Source organism: Macaca mulatta, chromosome 8 (assembly GCF_049350105.2).
Source record: "Macaca mulatta isolate MMU2019108-1 chromosome 8, T2T-MMU8v2.0, whole genome shotgun sequence".
Taxonomy (NCBI): domain Eukaryota; kingdom Metazoa; phylum Chordata; class Mammalia; order Primates; family Cercopithecidae; genus Macaca; species Macaca mulatta.
Genome location: NC_133413.1, coordinates 153,109,809 through 153,127,500, shown reverse-complemented (window position 1 = coordinate 153,127,500; position 17,692 = coordinate 153,109,809). Strand labels below are relative to the sequence as shown.

At 57.6% G+C, this 17,692-nt stretch overlaps 2 protein-coding genes across 6 annotated transcripts; one reads left to right on the top strand and one right to left on the bottom strand.

Moving 5' to 3' along the window:
• Positions 1-2,322: 2,322 nt before the first annotated feature.
• Positions 2,323-3,861, top strand: SLURP1 (secreted LY6/PLAUR domain containing 1). Its single transcript, XM_028853027.2, has 3 exons — positions 2,323-2,478; positions 2,885-3,004; positions 3,530-3,861. The coding sequence occupies exons 1-3, from the start codon at positions 2,421-2,423 to the stop codon at positions 3,661-3,663; spliced, it is 312 nt and encodes a 103-aa protein (XP_028708860.1). The 5' UTR covers positions 2,323-2,420; the 3' UTR covers positions 3,664-3,861.
• A 4,229-nt stretch (positions 3,862-8,090) lies between these two features.
• On the bottom strand, positions 8,091-16,702 carry THEM6 (thioesterase superfamily member 6). Of its 5 annotated transcripts, none has more exons than XR_013397501.1 (3): positions 16,116-16,702; positions 8,523-9,688; positions 8,091-8,406 (listed from the first exon to the last, which is right to left on the bottom strand). XR_013397501.1 is itself a non-coding variant. In XM_077944298.1 (2 exons), the coding sequence occupies exons 1-2, from the start codon at positions 16,626-16,628 to the stop codon at positions 9,575-9,577; spliced, it is 741 nt and encodes a 246-aa protein (XP_077800424.1). In that variant the 5' UTR covers positions 16,629-16,702; the 3' UTR covers positions 8,091-9,574. The 5 variants fall into 5 exon arrangements, 3 of the variants coding, with proteins under 3 accessions (XP_077800424.1, XP_015001595.1, XP_028708857.1); XR_013397502.1 differs by having other exon boundaries at positions 16,275-16,702; XM_077944298.1 differs by having other exon boundaries at positions 8,091-9,688; positions 16,002-16,702.
• Between the last annotated feature and the right edge of the window lie 990 nt (positions 16,703-17,692).

Here is a 17,692-nt window from a genome sequence, read left to right as displayed (position 1 = left end):
CGCCCTCCCTTGGCTTTCTTGCAACCATCCCATAGCCTCACACAACTCACCTCAGCCCACAAGGCCAGGTCACTTCAGCTTTCACAACTACTAACAGAAAACCAAAGACTGGAGGGAAAAGGGACCACATCAAGGCCACAGATGGAGAGAGCAGTAGGCCAAGACCAGAACCCAGGACTCCTGGTGCCAGTCCAGAGCTCCTTCCGGCATCGAATTCTGCCTCAGAAGGGCCCACTCACTCACTACACATTTGTCTGCCACCACGCTTATAGCCACCCATCCCTCCATCCCTGAATTCTCCCATCATTCATTTTTTCACCCATCAACTATCTCAAATGTCATTCATTCAGTAATCCATCCACTCATCTTTCCCCCATTCATTCCTCTATCCTCCACCCACCCATCCACCCATCCTCCATCCATCCTTCTGAAATCCACCTATCCAAACATCTATCCAACATCCATCCATGCATCCACCCACCCCTCCTCCACCCATCCTCTGCCCATCCACCCATCCATCCCCCATCCATCCACTCATTCTCCTCTCATCCCCCATCCATCCACTCATCCTCCCCTCATCCCCCACACATCCACCCATCCATCTTCCACCCATTCCCCATCCATCTCCCACACATCCACCCATCCATCCCCCATCCATCCCATATTCTCCCCCACTCATCCATCTACCCATCCAGCCATCTATCCATCCATCCATCCACCCACTCCTCCATCCATCCATCCACCCATCCATCCATCTATCCATCCCCCACTCATCCTCCACTCATCCCCCACCCATCCACCCATACATCCTCCACCCATTTCCCATCCATCCCCCATCCATCCACCCATCCATCTCCTATCCATTCCATATTCATCCCCTACTCATCCATCTACCCATCCATCCATCTATCCATCCATCCCCCACCCATCCACCCATCCAGCCTCCATCCATTTCCCATCCATCCCCCATCTATCCACCCATCCATCCCCACCCATCCAAACATACGTCCTCCACCCATTTCCTGTCCATCCCCCACCCATCCATCCTCCACCCATTTCCCATCCATCTCCCATCCGTCCATCCATCCATCCCCCACCCATCCACCCATATGTCCTCCACCCATTCCCCATCTATCCCCCACGCATCCACCCATCCATCCTCCACCCATTCCCCATCCACCCATCCATCCACCCACCCACCCGTCCATCCATCCATCCCCCATCCATCCTCTATTAATTCCCGACCCATCCACCTATACATCCTCCACCCATTTCCCATCCATCTCCCACCATCCACCCATCCATCCCATATTCATCCCCCACCCATCCACACACTCATCCATCCACCCATCCACCCATTCATCAACCCATCCATCCCCCATTCATTCACCCATCCATCCCCTATCCATCCCCTATTCATCCCCCATTCATCCATCCCCCATCCATCCATCCATCAACTCATCCATCTATGCAACCACCCATTAGGACATCACAGGACAGAGAAACCAGAGAGGCTGGTATACCTAGAAGGACTGTGGAGAGGAGCACCTTAGTGGGCCTCACAGCATGGGGAAGATGTGGGACATCAGATGGGAGACCAGGCAATGTGGTCACTGAGCGGCATGGCATAGGCAGGCATGGATATGGAACAGGGTGTGGTAGGCGGCATGCAGTAAAGAGTAGACAACACAGTCAGGCCAGGAGGCTGGAGGATGAGCAGAATCCTATTGTCAGGAACCTAAAACCAAGAAACTTAGGCTTGGTCTAAAGGTCATTAGTGGGAAGGGGCTGGCAGTGATGAGCGGCCACTCCTGGGCCCAACCCTGTCAGCCTGAGAGCAGTCTAGCTGCCCCACGCTACCGTCACCTGACACCTGCTTCCTACCTCTGACCTCTACTTTGCAGGTGTGTATCAGGTGTACCCAGACCAGGTAGAGGTCTGTGGAGAGGGCTGCAGGCCCGGCTGCAGGGGGCGGGTGCCAGGCAGGGCTAGAGCAACAAGGGCAGAGGCCACACTGACCCGGGTCTTAAGGGTCCCCCAGGTTGGGGCTGGGTGGCCTATGTGAACCCCAGAGGCACAGCCAGGACATGGGGGCTCATCCGAGGGGCAGTCTGAGCTCAGTGGGAAAGGCCTTCTCTGTCAGAGCTGTCCCAGGACCACTGGACATGGCTGGGGAAGAGTGAGTTCCCCAGTGCTGGAGGTGTGCAAGCAGAGGGCAGGGTCATCGTCCTCAGAGCTCCCAGATCCAGCTCCCTGCCTGCCTGCCATGTTCCTGCCAGCTGCCTCCCCACTGGGCCCTGTACCGCCTTCCTGACTCACACGGCCAGTTCTGCCACCGCCCAGAAGCCGGTGCCCAAGGGGCTGGGTATAAATCCTTGATGTGAGGCTGGCTGCCTCTCGTTGCTCCTGACCACGGAGCAATGGCCTCTCGCTGGGCTGTGCAGCTGCTGCTCGTGGCAGCCTGGAGCATGGGCTGCGGTGAGTAGGCCGAAGGCTGGTGGGGACCCTGCCTCTGAGCTTATCTGCCCACCTCCTAGGGGGATGGGGCTGTTAGGGGTGCTTTGGAGCCGAGAGCCTCCTTAGGCCCCCATGAGGCTCACACTCCTCATTCTCAGTGACCCTCCTGGATCCCAGAGCCCAGCTTCACCCTGGGACAGGGGTCATGGCTCCATTCTGCAGGAAGGAAGATGGAGGCTTGGTGGAGGGATGCAGCATTCAAGTCTGTGGCTCAGCTCAGTTAGAGAAAGCTGCCAGAGAGGCCCCTTTGAAGGGCTCCCCAGGGCCTTGAAAGATGTCAGCGAGACTCCTTCAGCCCCTGCCTCCTGGTTCCAGGATGAGGCCCCCGAGGCCAGGTGATGAGGTTCTGCCCCCATCCCTCACCTAGGTGAGGCTCTCAAGTGCTACACCTGCGAGCAGCCCATGGTCAGTGCTGCCTGCAAGACCATTACCTACTGCAAGCCGGAGGACACAGCCTGCATGACCACACTGGTGACGGTGGAGGCAGGTGAGTACAGGCCCCACGGCAGTGCCGGCTGCACTGGAGTCAGGGCCACCTCCCCCAAGTGCCTCCCTCCTTTGCTGGTGCTCCTCTCAGCCCAAAAGGCAGCAGGTGGGATGGGCAGAACAGGCTGCCACACCTTGGCTGGGGTACCTTCCACGAGGGTGGCACAGCCCCCTCAGAGATCCAGTCCTGGGGCACCAGGCGCTGGAGGTGGGTGGGGCTTAATGGTCGGGGTCCCCTGGGGGCTCAAACACCAGCTCTGACACAGACCCACTGGGTGGTGTTGCCACAGCCTCTGGGCTCGGGCTCCCATCTCAGGGCAGGCACTTCAGAGGTCCGACAAGTCCTAATAATTCATGAACAGGTCACAGTCGGAGGAGGGCTGGGCCCCGGGCGGCTTCACAGATGTGGGCTATTGGGAACGGGGATCCCAGGGAGGGCGAGGTCAGCGGACGGCGGTTGGGAGCAGTGCAGCAGCAGGCAGGCGCTGCAGAGGAGTGTGGGTTCTGACACTGGCCCACCCTGCAGAGTTCCCCTTCAACCAGAGCCCCGTGGTGACCCGCTCCTGCTCCCGCTCCTGCATGGCCACCGACCCCGACAGCATCGGGGCCGCCCACCTGATCTACTGCTGCTTCCGAGACCTCTGCAACTCGGAACTCTGAACCGAGGGCGGCAGGGTGGAAGGTGCTCCTCAGGCACCTCCTCTCTGACGGGGCCGGCTCCACCTGCGGTCACCTCCCCCTGCCTCCTGCTGCCGGGGCACAGCTCACTCATGGCGTCTGAGGGGAGAGAACCACACCAGGGGCACCCTCTGCCTTCCATACCCCACACTTATAAAACATAAATAAGCCAAGAGTGGAGATGACTTTTGTCCTTCCTGGGCACTGACACCCTGAAGAGCTGGCCTTCAGGAGAGCCAGGCTGAGTGACAGCACATTCTAGGCACCTGCTCCTCCCTATCACCCAGAGCCTCTGTGACCCATTTCACAGACAGGAAAAGAGAGACTTAGGGGGAGAAATGCCTCCTGGGCCCCTTTCCTGATGCAAACTAGCCTGGCATCTCAGACCAAGGCCTGTTTCCTAGCCCAGGGAACATCTCCTCCCGCTAAAATCTCCCCCGCACACCCTGGAGGCGTCACTGCCACCCTGGAGTGGAAAGGAAGCTCAGAGTTGGAATCCACTTTCCTCCCAGGGTGGATGCATCTGGCTCTGCCTGCGAGGCCCAGGGGGTCTTCCTGGGCGTGTGCACCTGGGCCTGCTGGTACCACACAGCTCCACGGTTTCAGTCACCTCCTCTGACAACTGCCCGCTGTTCCCTTGGGACGGCTGAGGAGATTAGAGGAGGAGGAGCCCAGGGTCCTCAGGACCCAGGAGACCTGACTTTCAGGCTTGCTTCCCCCTCTGCCTGGCCCTGGCTGTCCCATCACAGTCACAGTGCTCTGTGCCACTGTCGGGAGGTGGGCAGAGCCAGCGGGGAGCATGGGCTGCTGTGGGCCTGAGCCACCCCCAGACATTGCCCCTCATCAGGCCCCAGTCCCCTGGTGTCCCCTGGGCTGCACACCTTCTAAGCGCTGCCCAGCTAGGTCTTGGGTTCTAAGGCCCCACACGCCAGCTGGGCCATGCCCGTGGGGTCGTGCGGGCACCTGTGGCTGCTGGGGTGGGAGCAGTATGCAGCAGGCAGTGGTCTGACCAGCTGGGCATACCCGAGACACATGCGGGAGTAACCAGGGCAGTGGCGGGGGTCGCCCAGGACCCCTGTGAGAGCTCACCTCTCTCTATGAAGGGCCCAGATGTCAGAACCTACCCCTACTTCTACACCCTCCCAGAAATACCAGGAATTAAATGCTCTCCCTGGGGAGCAGCCCCGACCAGAGAAAGCTGCCAGAGAGGCCCCCTTGAAAGGCTCCCCGGGGCCTCCCCGCTAGCCAGCACCGGGCCTGCGGTGTGGCTGCCCGTTAGGGCACGTCCCCTGGGTCATGGCCGGACCTCCAAGGGCCTCACCAGGGCCTGGATTGGAGCCAAGGGGCCAGGGCCTTGACCTCACCAGGTGGACCAAGCAAGAAGTCGCCGCATCTCTGGCGGCGTCCCCAGCGGCGCAATGGGGTGAGGCCTCCAGGCTCTTTCGGAGCGCAGTGGGGAAGGCTCAGCGGGTGCCCCCATCCCTGGGAAGGTACCTGCGGGGGCCCCCCGGCGCTGACCCCGCGCAGCCAGCAGAGGGCGCGCGCCCGAGCCCCGGAACCCGCGCCGCGAAGGCCCCTCCCAGAGCTCTCTCCGCGAGCACGCAGCGACCCTGTGCACTCTGCCAGGAACCTCCACTGCGAGCGCGGCCGCGCTGCCTGGACCCCGGGGTCCCGCAGCACAGAGTTCAGAGACCGGCCTGGAGGACCGGTCATGGCTCCATTCTGCAGGAAGGGAAACTGAGGCTTGGGGGAGGAATGCAGCATTCAAGTCTGTGGCTCAACTCAGTTAGAGAAAGCTGCCAGAGAGGCCCCCTTGAAGGACTCTCCGGGGCCTTGAAAGATGTCAGCGAGACTCCCGCCTTGCATGTCGCCGCGACCCTCCCAGGAAATGCGTGGGGAGTCCACGGTCCAGCAGGGACCTCGGGAGGGCACGCCCACGGGGTGGGGCTCGCGGGGGCCAGGCGCTCACTACTGGGGCGCGAGGGGTCTAGGGAAGGGAGTGGGCGCCGCATCCGTGACCGCCGCAGGACGTGGGGAAAGCTGGCGGGGAAGCAGCCAGCTGCAAGAGGTGGCGGTGGAGGGGAGGGAGAGGGGCGCCCAACCGGGCCGCTAGGCCCTACTGCGCGGAGGGGAAGCGGAGGCCCTTCTGAACCCCACTACCGCGGAGAGGTCCAAGGAGCCAGCGCTACTCTTGCGCAGCTTTGAGAAATCTCTAAGATAAAGGAGAGGGGTGTGCAGACCCTAGGGCGTCCCTCCCTGCCCTCAGGAGCAAGACCCTCCACCTCCCCAAGTGTGCCCTCAACTCGCAGGTGTCCAGAGGGGAAGTCATGCGGGAAGCAGCGGCCTGGGCCTGGGACGCATCAGCCCCTTTGGCCTGCCTCGTTGAGCCCTTGGGGGCCACACTGGGAATTCCCTGCCTTAGTCTGTTTCCCTGTCCATGAGGTGGGCGATGGTCCTGCTGTCCCAGAATTCCGGACACCAGGCACAGCCGAACTCCACTCAGCAAGACCTCAGATGTGGGGATCTGTGTCCCTGGGCCCTGAGGGGACACAACAGTGGCCACTCAGCAGACTGAGCCTAGAGGCAGTGGCTGGGTGCTGAGACTGAGGAGGTAACTGGCTCAGGGTGAGCTCCGGGGACACCCACCAAGGCAGTCGTGACTCCACCTGGCCATCAGAGGGCACAGCGCCCACTCCCCCAGGACGACCGGCCCGTGAGTCGTGACTGTCCACCTGGCCATCAGAGGGCACAGTGCCCACTCCCCCAGGACGAAGGGCCCGTGCACAGCCACCACCCCAGGACCTCTGGACACACTCCCATACCCTGTACCTGTCCCTTCTTCACTAGGATCCACCAAGGGCCTCCTGGGCCCAGCACCTGGACACTGTGCAGACACCTCCGGGGGTGGGGGCGGCTGGGGCAGAAATTCTGCAGCTGTTGGCCTTGGGGGAAGGACGCGGGCTGAAGCAGTCGCTGCCCTTTAACTTCTCTGAGGTGGTGGGCCCACAGGAGCAGAGTGGGCTCTAGTGGCCCTGCCAGGACAAGGCACTGGTTCGCTTCCAATCCCAGCCGCCCATTCCCTGACCCAGGCCAGTCCTGCTGGCAGGAATCAGCACCACCACAGCCAACAAGGGCCCTCCTCCCCTCTGTGGTCCGCCCATCCTCCAAAAACAAGACCAAGAGAGGGCCCTGCTGGCTCAAACCTTCCTCTGAGCCAGCCTACGACAGACAGCCCAGGATGTTCAGCCTCCACATGGAGAGAGAAGTCCCAGAGGCCTGCGGGCGCTGCCCGTTCAACCACCTTGAAGCTCTCCCGTTGCTTGTGCACGCCCGTGCAAATGCACACACACACGAATGCACACAGGCACGCACATGCACATGCACACTGGATACACTCACCCCTAGTCCAGTCACTGAGCCCCACTCCCCATCCAGGCCAATGTGCCTTCCACCACCCGGGGACAGCTGCTGAGCCAGGGACCGCAATGGCATCGTCACATAGTGTCCCCCTAAGTCCCCAGGCACCCCGTCCTGTGGCCCCCACCCTGCTCAGGCAGCTGCTCATGACCACTGGCTGGACGGCATCCCCACAGCCTCGTCTGCAGCCCCACTGGGAAGCCTGTCTTGTAACACTCAGCTCAGACACCCATGGTAACCCCACGAGCCACCGCCCCCAAGGACCCCCAAGAAAGAAGAGGCTTCTGGCCAACCGCCCTGGCTGCAGACCCCAGACTTGCCGCGCAAGTTTGCTTCCCCTCTCCAGCCCTACTGCCCCATCACTAAATGCTGGGTTCATAGCTGTTTCCAACTGCCCACTCCTTCCCTGGCCCTCAGAGCCTTCTGGACCCTCCCAGGAAGGTGGTCAGAGCATAGACATGGCCACACCCCACCTCATTCACCTTTATGTCCAGGAGGGTCCCACTCCCCCTCTACCGCTTTTGAAGGGCCCACAGAACAGCCCCTATGCTCTGCCTCCCATCCACCACCCACCAAAATCCATTGACCTCTGCCTCCAATGGCTGCCCGCACCCTGCCAGAGGCTCTGGGAGGCTGGAGGCCCAGACCCAGTCTGGGGCATGACCTCCAGGGTAATCCCTGAAGGAGGGAGAAGAGCAACCTGGAGCCGGCATCTGTAGATGGGGCTGCAAGCCTCAAGAGCTGGGAACCAGGGGGCCATAGCAGGAAGGGATCCCCAGGGGGCTTTGAGCAGCACCTTCTTGGCCTCAGTCCTATGCCCCATGGGATGAGGACAAGTGCTGCCCTGCCAGCCTGATCCCTAAGTTAATGGGAGCCCAAGAAGCCTGGATACCCCCCATGCCAGAAAACCCATCCTGGGAATGGGCCCCACCTCAGCCCGTCTGGATGGTGGTGGTGGTGGGAGCTCAGAAACAAGGACCTCCCCAGCACGCTTGCAATGAAAACCCTTTAATGTTGGGCTTTCTTTAAATAAAACAGAAAGATTGCAGCTTTCCAGTGGTGGCTATAAGTCAAGAGCAGCAGTGGGGGCAGGCGTGTCCTATCAGGGGCAGCGCCGTAGCTCCTGGCTCTGGTTCAAGGTGGGCTTCCTGGAGGTAGCGGCAAAGAGGCAGTTCTGGATGTGCAGGCACAGATGCAGGGGCACAGGCAGGTGGGCACAGGGCCCTGAGCTGACAAGAATGACCACCACACCCCGCTAGATGGGGCACCTCCTCTCAGGGAGCTGAGGGCATCAGCTGGAGCCTCAGGCTGGGACCAGCCCCAACTTTGCCTCGGTGACTCTGGGCATTCCAGTCCTCAGTTTCCCCAGCTGTAAGGTGAGGTATTAGGCAGGAGGGGGTGGCCCCAGCCAGTGTCCTAGTAGCCTGGTGTCTCCATTAGGGAAGCCTGAGAAGCTGCCAGGAGAGGCTCTGCTAGTGCAAGGCAGGGCCGGCCCAGCAGCTGACAAGGAACATGCTAAATACAGAGGGCACAGTTGTGAAGAAGATGCCTGCTGGCCGGGCCAGCGAGTGGTACAGAGGCCTGTGGTACTACAGGCCCAGAGAGGGCAGGGATCAGCCCCAGTCACAGAGCATAGCCCTGGTGGGCACTCAGGGGTGGGAGTGGGCAAGGGCACCCCTGCAGAGTCCCATGCCTGCTCTGTTCCCTCCGACAAGGGAACCCCCAGCAGGAAGCCTGATACCTCTCCAGGAGCCCCTGTGCCACCCAGTCACCTAGTCTGGCCCCTCTCAGCCACAAGGCTACCCTCCCATCCAGCCTGACTGGAGGTGGAGGAGGAGGAGGCGGCAAGGCCGACTGCAGCGGGGAGCCCGGGTGCCCTGTCCTCTGTTGGCAAATGCCTCCCTTCCATCTGCCTCCAGCCCCAGCCTCTGACCACCCAGGCTCTGCCACAGGCCTCCATCCCCCTCAGCGGAAGCCAGAGGAGGCTGCCTGGCAGATGCTGCTCTGACCCTTCAGGAGCGCCCACTGCACCTGAATCAGGCCCAGGCCCTGGAGAGGACAGGCCTGTACCCAGGATGCTCTGGCCGGGCCCTGCCTCAGCCCTTGCAGTGGTCAGAGCCAGGATCTAGACTCAGGAGGCACCTGTGGGTCCCTCTGCTCCAGGCAGTGTCCTCCCCTACCTAGGCCCACACGAGTGGCCTCACTGTAGGGCGAGACAGGACTCCCCTTTGCTCATCCATCCTCACCTTGAGGGCAGAGCTGGGTGAGGATGCCGATGCCACCCCCTCCCTCTGCCTAGCGTGGAGCCCAGCACAGAGGGCTATCAATAACTGGGGGGCCCAGTGGGTGAAGGGGGGTGGGCCAGCTGCTCAGGAGGCCACTCCAGCTGGAAGAGAGTGCAGCCCAGCCTGCCCATCTTCAGGCAGCCCCCAGGCCCAGGATGGTGGCCGGAGCAGGCAGGGTGTGAAGGTGGTGGTCACTGGTCCTTGGTGACATCACTGAGCCCACTCTCCATGCGGAGCAGCTGGCTGCTGGCCTCGTTGTAGGAGATCCAGTGCTGCAGGTCAGCGGGCAGCTCAGGGGGCTCCACCTGCAGTGGACAGAAAGGGGACACCCACCAAGCTGCGGCCTTCTCACCTCTGGGCCACTGCCCACACTGCTCCCCAGCCCATGACCTTCCAGGAGCCCCCGCCCCGCGGCCTGCCATGCTTTGCCCATGCCTCCCCAGGCCCTGCATACGTGTGTGACCCCTGCATACCCACCTTGACATGGCCCCGCTTGTGCCAGGCCCATCTCCCCTAGGGGCCATCCCCAGAACCCGGCCAGAAGCCCATGAAGTTGGCAGGTTGGGAAAGGCTGACGAGAAATCCAGGGGCCTCAGGGTGACAGGGGATGTCAGGCCTCGGAGCCCAAGCCAAGCCATCGCATCCCCTGTGACTTGTACATATAAGCCCAGATGGCCTGAAGAAACTGAAGAATCACAAAAGAAGTGCAAATGCCCTGCCTCACCTTAACTGATGACATTCCACCACAAAAGAAGTGAAAATGGCCAGTCCTTGCCTTAAGTGATGACATTATCTTGTGAAATTCCTTTTCCTGGCTCATCCTGGCTCAAAAAGCTCCCCCACTGAGCACCTTGTGACCCCCACTCCTAGAACAACCCCCCTTTGACTATAATTTTCCTTTAGCTACCCAAACCCTATAAAACGGCCCCAGCCTTATCTCCCTTCGCTGACTCAGCCCGCCTGCACCCAGGTGATTAAAAAGCTTTATTGCTCACACAAAGCCTGTTTGGTGGTCTCTTCACACGTGACAGAGGGCCAGGATGGGAGCCCTCCTCCGGGAAGGTACCACACAGGGCTCACTGGGTCCTCTTCTTTCTCCAGGGCACCCGGAGCACGGCACTTCATCCCCCAGGGCAGCCTGGGCCCGACCACTCTACTATCAACCCTCTCCACACACACAGCCACCATGTGGCAATGGCAGCCAGGCTCCAGGCCACTCCTGAGGGGTCCACAGCCTTGCAGATGGGCATTGGGAGCGCCCAGAATGAGGGGACAGGCCAGGCACAGGCCCACCCCCACTTCAGGGAAGAGCAGCGTACAGATGTGCTCAGAGCTGGAGCCCAGACCTTCCCTGCAGATGGGCCAGGACCCCCACGGCAAGTCCCAGCAGAGCTGGGCCTGGACTCTTCCCTGGACGACTCCCCTCCCTCCCTAACTAGTTTCAACCATGTGACCGACGCTCGCTCCAGCCCAGCTCTGCCCCTTTGGCCACATCACCGCAGGCCAGCCTCCCAACCCGCGAGACCCCAACCCGCGAGACCCCGCCCTGGCTCAGCCTGCCCAAACTGTACCCGCAGGCGTTCCACGGCACCCACAGGGTTTCTGCTGTTCTGGGTCCCAGCCTTCACCTCCCACAGGGACCTCACCAACCAGCCCCTGCCTGATGTTATCACGCCCTCTTTCCCAGAAAAGCAAGCCGGGTTCCCCATCTCCTCAGCCTCCGCGCCCGGCTCTCAGCCTTGGTGGCCTTCCCCTCTGGACTCCAGATGCATGAAAGACATACAGAGCCCAGCACCTGGGGGCAAGGAGAGATCTAGGCCCTTTAGGGGGTTCCCAACTGTAAACCAAAAATAACATCCGAAGGTACCCCCAACCATCTGAATGAACTTCTTCCAATAGGCCAGGGCCCTCCACATTTAACCTGAAAGACCAGCCAGGCCGTAAAGAGGGTGTGAGACAGGCCTCATTATGTCCTCCAGCATTAACAACACACACCTTAAGTCTGACAAGAAACTTTCACAATCTAATCCCTCTGAAGCCTGCAGCCTGGAGGCTTCATCTGCAAAATAAAATCTAGGTCTCCACAACCCTTATCTTAATCCAGACATGCCTTTCTACTGATAATAGCTCTTCAACCAACTGCCAATCAGAAAACTTTTAAATCTGCCTATGACCTGGAAGCCCCCCTTCCAGATGGCATCAATGTGAACCCTTCATATAGTGATTGATGTACTGTGCCTCCTGGAAATGTATAAAAGCAAGCTGTACCCCAACCCCCTTGGGCATGTGTCCACCTGTCTTCAGGACTGGTGTGTCCTTATCCTTGGCAAAATAAACTTTCTAAATTGACTGAGACCTATCTTGGATACTTTTTGGTTCACATGACTCAACAGAAACAGAAGACCAGGGAGCTGTGCCCTGTGGCCTGATGTGCAGCTTTGTGCAGCGCCATCGCTCCTCTGAGCCTCAGTTTCCCCACCCCTGACATGACCTCTCAGTGTCAGAGGCATTGGAACCAGTGACTCCATTTTGAGTGAGGGTTGGGAAATGAGGCTGGGGCCTGCTGGGCTGCATCCTCAGAAAGTGAGATATTCCGAGCCTCTAGATGTTCACAGTTGTAAAAAGTAAAGTAGAGGTTCCTCTTCAAGGACTTTCCTCCTGATGTAATTAGGAACAAATAGTAACTTCTCTTAAAAGCAAAACTTATTCAAAGACCTGTGCTAACATTCTTAAATATCTGCTGGCCGTGATAAAGAAATCAATGTACTTTATGTTCTTAGCTCCCACAATTTAGCCTAAATATTTGCCCTGGCATGCTTATACCGGTCCAAGCAAGCATTAGGTCATAGCCTGTTCCTCTTCCTTATTTGAAGGTGTTTTTACCTTTCTCAGCATTCCACAAATTACTTCCTTCCTTTGTTCTCCTATGCCTTTGCCTCTTTTACAAAGTTCTAAGTTGCTAGCCCATCAGGACAAATATGGAATGTGAGGTCCCGTTCCAGCCAATGGAAACCCGGACACAGCAGTAGGGTGGATGCGTCAGGTTATAAATGACCCTGTTTCCTTTGTTCGGTGTAATCTCGTGGCAAAGCTGCTAGCGAGTGTACCCTTTCTGCAGGAAGTAAAAATGGCCTTGCTGAGTAAATTAATGTTCAAGTGCTATTTCTGTACGGCACCGGGGAACAAGCATTTCAAACGATTTGGCAGCAATCCGTACGGGAAACGGGATGATGACGAGAGAGAGGACGAGAGAGAGAACGAGAGAGAGAGAGAGAGAGAAAGAAAGAGAGAGAGAGAAATTAAAATGTAGAGGGAAAGAATAAGTAAGAGAGAAACTGGAAGAGATAGAAATCAAAGGAAGACACAGAGGGTGAAACTAGGAAAAATAAATAGTGTAAAAGGAAGGCATAAAGTTAAGACATGTTGAAGATTGTGAAAGTCTTAAGAAAAGCTATAAAAGGGAATTTATGCAAGAAATAGTGTATATTTTAAAAGTAATTAGGCCTCCTGAATGTAAAATTATTTTTTAAAAAAAGTTTATATACAAGGAATGTAAGAAAAATAAAATATACTTTTAATAACAGGACTATAAAGAGGTATAAGAATATGGATTTCTACCTACATTAAAAGGTTAAAAATATATTTTGTTTTAAAGGTTTAAGCAAGTTTTAAAGTGTTAACTGTAAAGGAAATTCCGTATGTAAACATATTGGCTAAAGTTAAAGGGGTATCATGCAGTTTTTCTGTGAACTGGTCATTAAAAGCACAATAGATTTTTCTTAAAGCACTAACCCGCTCTTTAACAAAAATTATAAAAGCTTAAAAAGAGTCTATAGAAATCTTACCTTATAGTCAGACATTAAAATTGAATAAATAATGTCTACAAGATTTTATTAAGTTTAACATTAATAGCACATTAATATAAAGGTAAGATTTAACTTATCTGGTATAAAATCACACAAAAAGCACTGTCAAATATAAAATGGTGTTTAGCTTTCTTAAGGCCCAAAGGCGGCCGGATAAGTCACAAGAAACCTCATGTCCAAGGCCACAGTGCACAGGGGCAGTGAAGGCCCCAAGAAGTCCAAGACCTTAAGAGGAAGCAGGGCCGCAGCGTCCCCTGGGCTGCGCTGAGCAGGAATGGAGTGGGGCTTCAAGCCCTGGATATGCAGCAAAAGTTATATACTTAATTTATCTTCCACTTTCCCTTCCCTCGGAACTCAAAGTCTTTTAGCACAGCTACCGCCCCTAGAATTTCCAGTACCAGCACCAGCCTGAAAACCACGTCCTCATCAAAAGACAGAAAGAAAACACTTGAGCCAGCCTGGGAAAAACGCTATTTTATGCTGTTAACCACTGAGACAGGCGTCCGCAGAGCCAAGAAAAAATGGTCCCACCATTTTTCTTGAAAGATGTTTCAAGAAAACATCTTTCTCTCAGAATCATGGGTTACTGTACTAGGATCAAGCCCTACTAAGTTAAAGAAAGCTTAATTTTCACATACCTTCTATATTGCTTCCTTTCCTTATTCTGTTACTAGTTCCTTTGTTATTACTGTAACTAACTCACCTCAGACCACTGCCTTTAATGCTTGCTCTGTCATACCTTGCGGAAATGTAAAAGATCAACAGCAGCTAGCCTTTTCACAGACACTTATGTCCCAGCCCTCTGACAGTTACCCTAGCACTCATTGTTGCAATGACCTGCAGCCAAGATGCCGATTTTCTGCTGCTACCACCTGGCAACCTTATAGTAAATGGGACTACACCCTTTACACTCCTCAGGAACAAAGCTGGACTTCCATAAAAAAGGTCTGTGCAGTTCTAAAACCCCTCATCTATTTCACTGAAAGGACTACCCCTTCTAACTGTCAGCCTTATCAATATAACCCTGTCCTTCTCTCTATCACCACCTCCACCTTAACTAACTCTAGGCCTGCCCTTAGTCACTTCTGTGGTATGGGGACTGACATAATGGAGAAGATCCCCTAGGTATTTTAAAATACGCATTATTCCCTCATCTCTCCCTTCTTCAGTAGCCTCAGTTCTAGATCTCACACTAGTTGCTTCTACATCTAATAATAAAACTAGGGTGTCTATTGTAAAAATAAGAGATCTAAGACAGATCTTAGCCATCAAAACAGAGTATCAAGATGCAAATGCCTGGCTGAAATGCATTAAATATTCCGTTCACACTTTAAATAAAAGCGATTGTTATGCATCGGGTTATATAAATGGCCCTGTTTCCTTTGTTCAGTGCACTCTCGTGGCAAAGCTGCTGGCCAGTGTACCCTTTCTGCAGGAAGTAAAAATGGCCTTGCTGAGTAAATTAAATTTATGTTCAAGTGCTATTTCTTTACGGCACCGGGGAACAAGCGTTTCAAACACAGTTAAGGGAACAAATTAATGTTTACTAAACAGACCCAGACTTGGAAGTGTCCAGATACCCCCGATATCTGGAGAACAAAGGCATTCCTAATTTTGAAACCCCGTCTCTACTATACAAAAAAGTAGCCGAGCGAGGTGGCAGGCGCCTGTAGTCCCAGCTAGTGGGGAGGCTGGGGGAGGCTGAGGCAGGCGAATGGCATGAACCCGGGAGGTGGAGCTTGCAGTGAGCCGAGATCGCGCCACTACACTCCAGCCTGGGCGACAGAGCGAGACTCCATCTCAAAAAAAAAAAAAAAATTGTAATTAAGAAAATTAATCCTTTATCACAAACCCTTGTAGCAGAACACATCTCCTCATATATACAAGCATTGCACCTAGGGTGGACGCGTTCCTCCTGTTACAGGAACGTCCTATTCAGTCTTTGGAGCAGCTATTCTTTCACCACTTTACTTTCTTAATAAACTTGCTTTCACTTTGCACTGCAGACTCGCCCTGAATTTCTTCTTACACAAGATCCAAGAACCCTCTCTTGAGGTCCGGATCTGAATCGCTTTCCTGTAACATTAGGACTGATGTGAGACATTGACCCTCCTCTGCTCGGGAGGCACCTGTCCGAGACCGGAGACGGCAGCGCCCTAAGGGCACACCAGGGGTGGGTAAGCCCTGGCTTCCTGCATGGACGCTCCAGGCAACTTTTCAGGCATCTGCTCTGGCCATATCGGCCACCAGTCCCCAGGGCCCCAGTTGTCACGCTGCTGGGGAGGTTCCGCCCTGCTGGAAGGAGCGAGTCCTGGGGAGACGCATGGCCCTCCTCTCTCCAACTGCAGAAAGGCCAAAAGGCTTCCAGCTCCTCGGCTCGGTACTTCAACCCCAAACCCAGGTGACCAGGACCCAGGCCTTCAGCTCTAAGCTGTGCGAAAGGGGGGTTCAGGTCCTTGGGAACTCCTAGGAACCTCTTCTAACTGATCACCCCTCCAGCCTATATTCAGGACCAAGAACCAGAGAGAGAGGTCAGCACTCTAGCCACAGAACAGAACCCCAGGCGAGAGGGGAGGAGTGAACATGAAACCGTGAGGCGCCAGGTTAAGAAACGGCAGGAGGGAAGCACGCTAAGCCAAACTATGGAGTTGATTCGGGGACCCTAGGAACCCCCATGAACAAAGGCATCAGTGAGGAATGCCCGGTAGAGAGGGACGGGCCGGAGCGGCAAGAGGCAGGACTCCAGCAGTACCCGAAAGAGGTGCAGGCAGCTGGCCTTCCCTAGAGGAGGTGGCCGGGGACTAGGAGAAGCCCCTGGAGGTCCCGCAAAGGCCGTGCTCCGGGGCCAGGGGCGGGGGCCGCTCACCCTGCGCTGGCACAGGTGCTGCACGACACGCTCGGGTGAAGTGCCCAGCAGGTGCTGCCGGAAGCGCAGCAGCGCGCACACGAAGCCGTCCCGCAGGCTGACAAAGCGCGCCTCCAGGTAGAACGCGCGGTCGTCCCAGCCCAGCAGGCGGGTGCGCACCTCGAAGGGCTCCAGCAGGCGCATCGAGCGGCGGTGGCGCGCACATGAGGCCGCCAGCACTGAGTGCGCCCGCAACTCCCTCAGCGCCCCGAGCACCCCGCAGCGGGTCAGGTGCGCGGTGCGCGCAAAGTCGGCCTCGCGCAGGTAGCGCGCGTTGTTCATGTGCAGCAGCAGGTCCAAGTCCGAGGGCAGCACGCGGCCCGGGAAGCGCTGCTCGGCTAGCAGGTCACGGACGCGCGGCTGCAGCAGGCGCGCGCGCAACACGGCGCACGGGAAGCGCACCAGGTACCAGCCGTCCAGCAGCGCAAAGACGGCGAGCCCCAGGGCCAGCAACGCCACCAGCAGCCCCAGCATCGCGGCGGCAGGCGCGGGGTGCTGCGAAGCCGGTGGCGCTGGTGCCGGTGTCCGCGGCGCTGGCGACGGTGCCCGCCAGGCCTCTTGGGAACTCGCGAGCGCAGCGCGGCCGGAGCGAACCACAGCGCGAGGCCGGCCGGGGGGGAGGTGCCTGGAGCCCCGCCCACGGTTGCTTGATCCCCTCAGCGCTCTAGGTGGTCAGTCCCGCCGCCCAGGCCTGCGCCACTTTCGCGTTCCCCGGGGCGGGGCGGGCGGCGCGCTGAGCGCCACAGCGGCACCTGGCGGCCATGAGCGTCGCTGCAGGCGCGAGGGTGTCCGCGCGCCCCGGCGTCTCCGCCTCCCCCTAGCGCGGGCCCCTCGCCGGGCTCTGAAGACGCGGTCTGGCCCTGGCCATTGGGCCCTTCGTCTGAGCAGAGTCAAAGGCTCTAGCAGCTCCGCGGCCGAAGCCGCGGGACTTTTCGTGGAAAATGGGACCCAGCCCGGACGCCAGGGGCGCTGCAGCGGACTCTGCGGTAACCTAGCTTCTGCTCCAGGACCTCCACCCCGCAGCGCGTGCTCAGCGGCTCAGGGCGAATCACGCTCTGGTCCCCATGCGCATTTTCAGCCCCAGCCAGTACCTCGTTACTCGCCCTCACGACTCTCATTCTACCCCCTAAAGGTCCTGGCAATCCTAGGCCTCTCCCGAGCATTCCCGCCCTTCCTCCCTTTTGAAACCGGAGCAAATCAGGGCTGGGCGGAAGAGGGGGAGCCCGGGTGAGAGTCATGACTCAGCTGCGGACTTCAAGTGTCCCCGGAGGCCCTGGGGCGCAGGCCCAGCGGGCTGTGGCACAACTCGGCTGTCCTGTGCCCCTTCCCTACGAGTCTGGGGAGGAAAGGCGGCCCAGAGAAGGCCGGACCAGCTCTCCCCGCCAGCCCCAGGCTCTAAAATGACAGCGGATGCCGGCGACCCGGGATGGGGTCCCAGAATTGCTGGGTTAAACAAGCTCAGGATTCAGGCCTGGGCCTGGGCTCGGGTTCCAGGGTTCTGGACCTCCCTTAAAGGAGGAGCTCCCTGGGGCGGCATC

What these genes read in the sequence shown, in the direction of transcription:
- SLURP1 (XM_028853027.2), top strand. Translation starts at nt 2,421, where the DNA reads ATGGCCTCTCGCTGGGCTGTGCAGCTGCTGCTCGTGGCAGCCTGGAGC. An exon ending in AGCCTGGAGCATGGGCTGCG is followed by an intron (nt 2,479 to 2,884) that starts GTGAGTAGGCCG and finishes TCCCTCACCTAG; the next exon opens with GTGAGGCTCTCAAGTGCTAC. An exon ending in ACTGGTGACGGTGGAGGCAG is followed by an intron (nt 3,005 to 3,529) that starts GTGAGTACAGGC and finishes CCCACCCTGCAG; the next exon opens with AGTTCCCCTTCAACCAGAGC.
- THEM6 (XM_077944298.1), bottom strand. Translation starts at nt 16,628, where the DNA reads ATGCTGGGGCTGCTGGTGGCGTTGCTGGCCCTGGGGCTCGCCGTCTTT. An exon ending in GCTGCCTGCACCTCTTTCGG is followed by an intron (nt 9,689 to 16,001) that starts GTACTGCTGGAG and finishes TGTCCACTGCAG; the next exon opens with GTGGAGCCCCCTGAGCTGCC.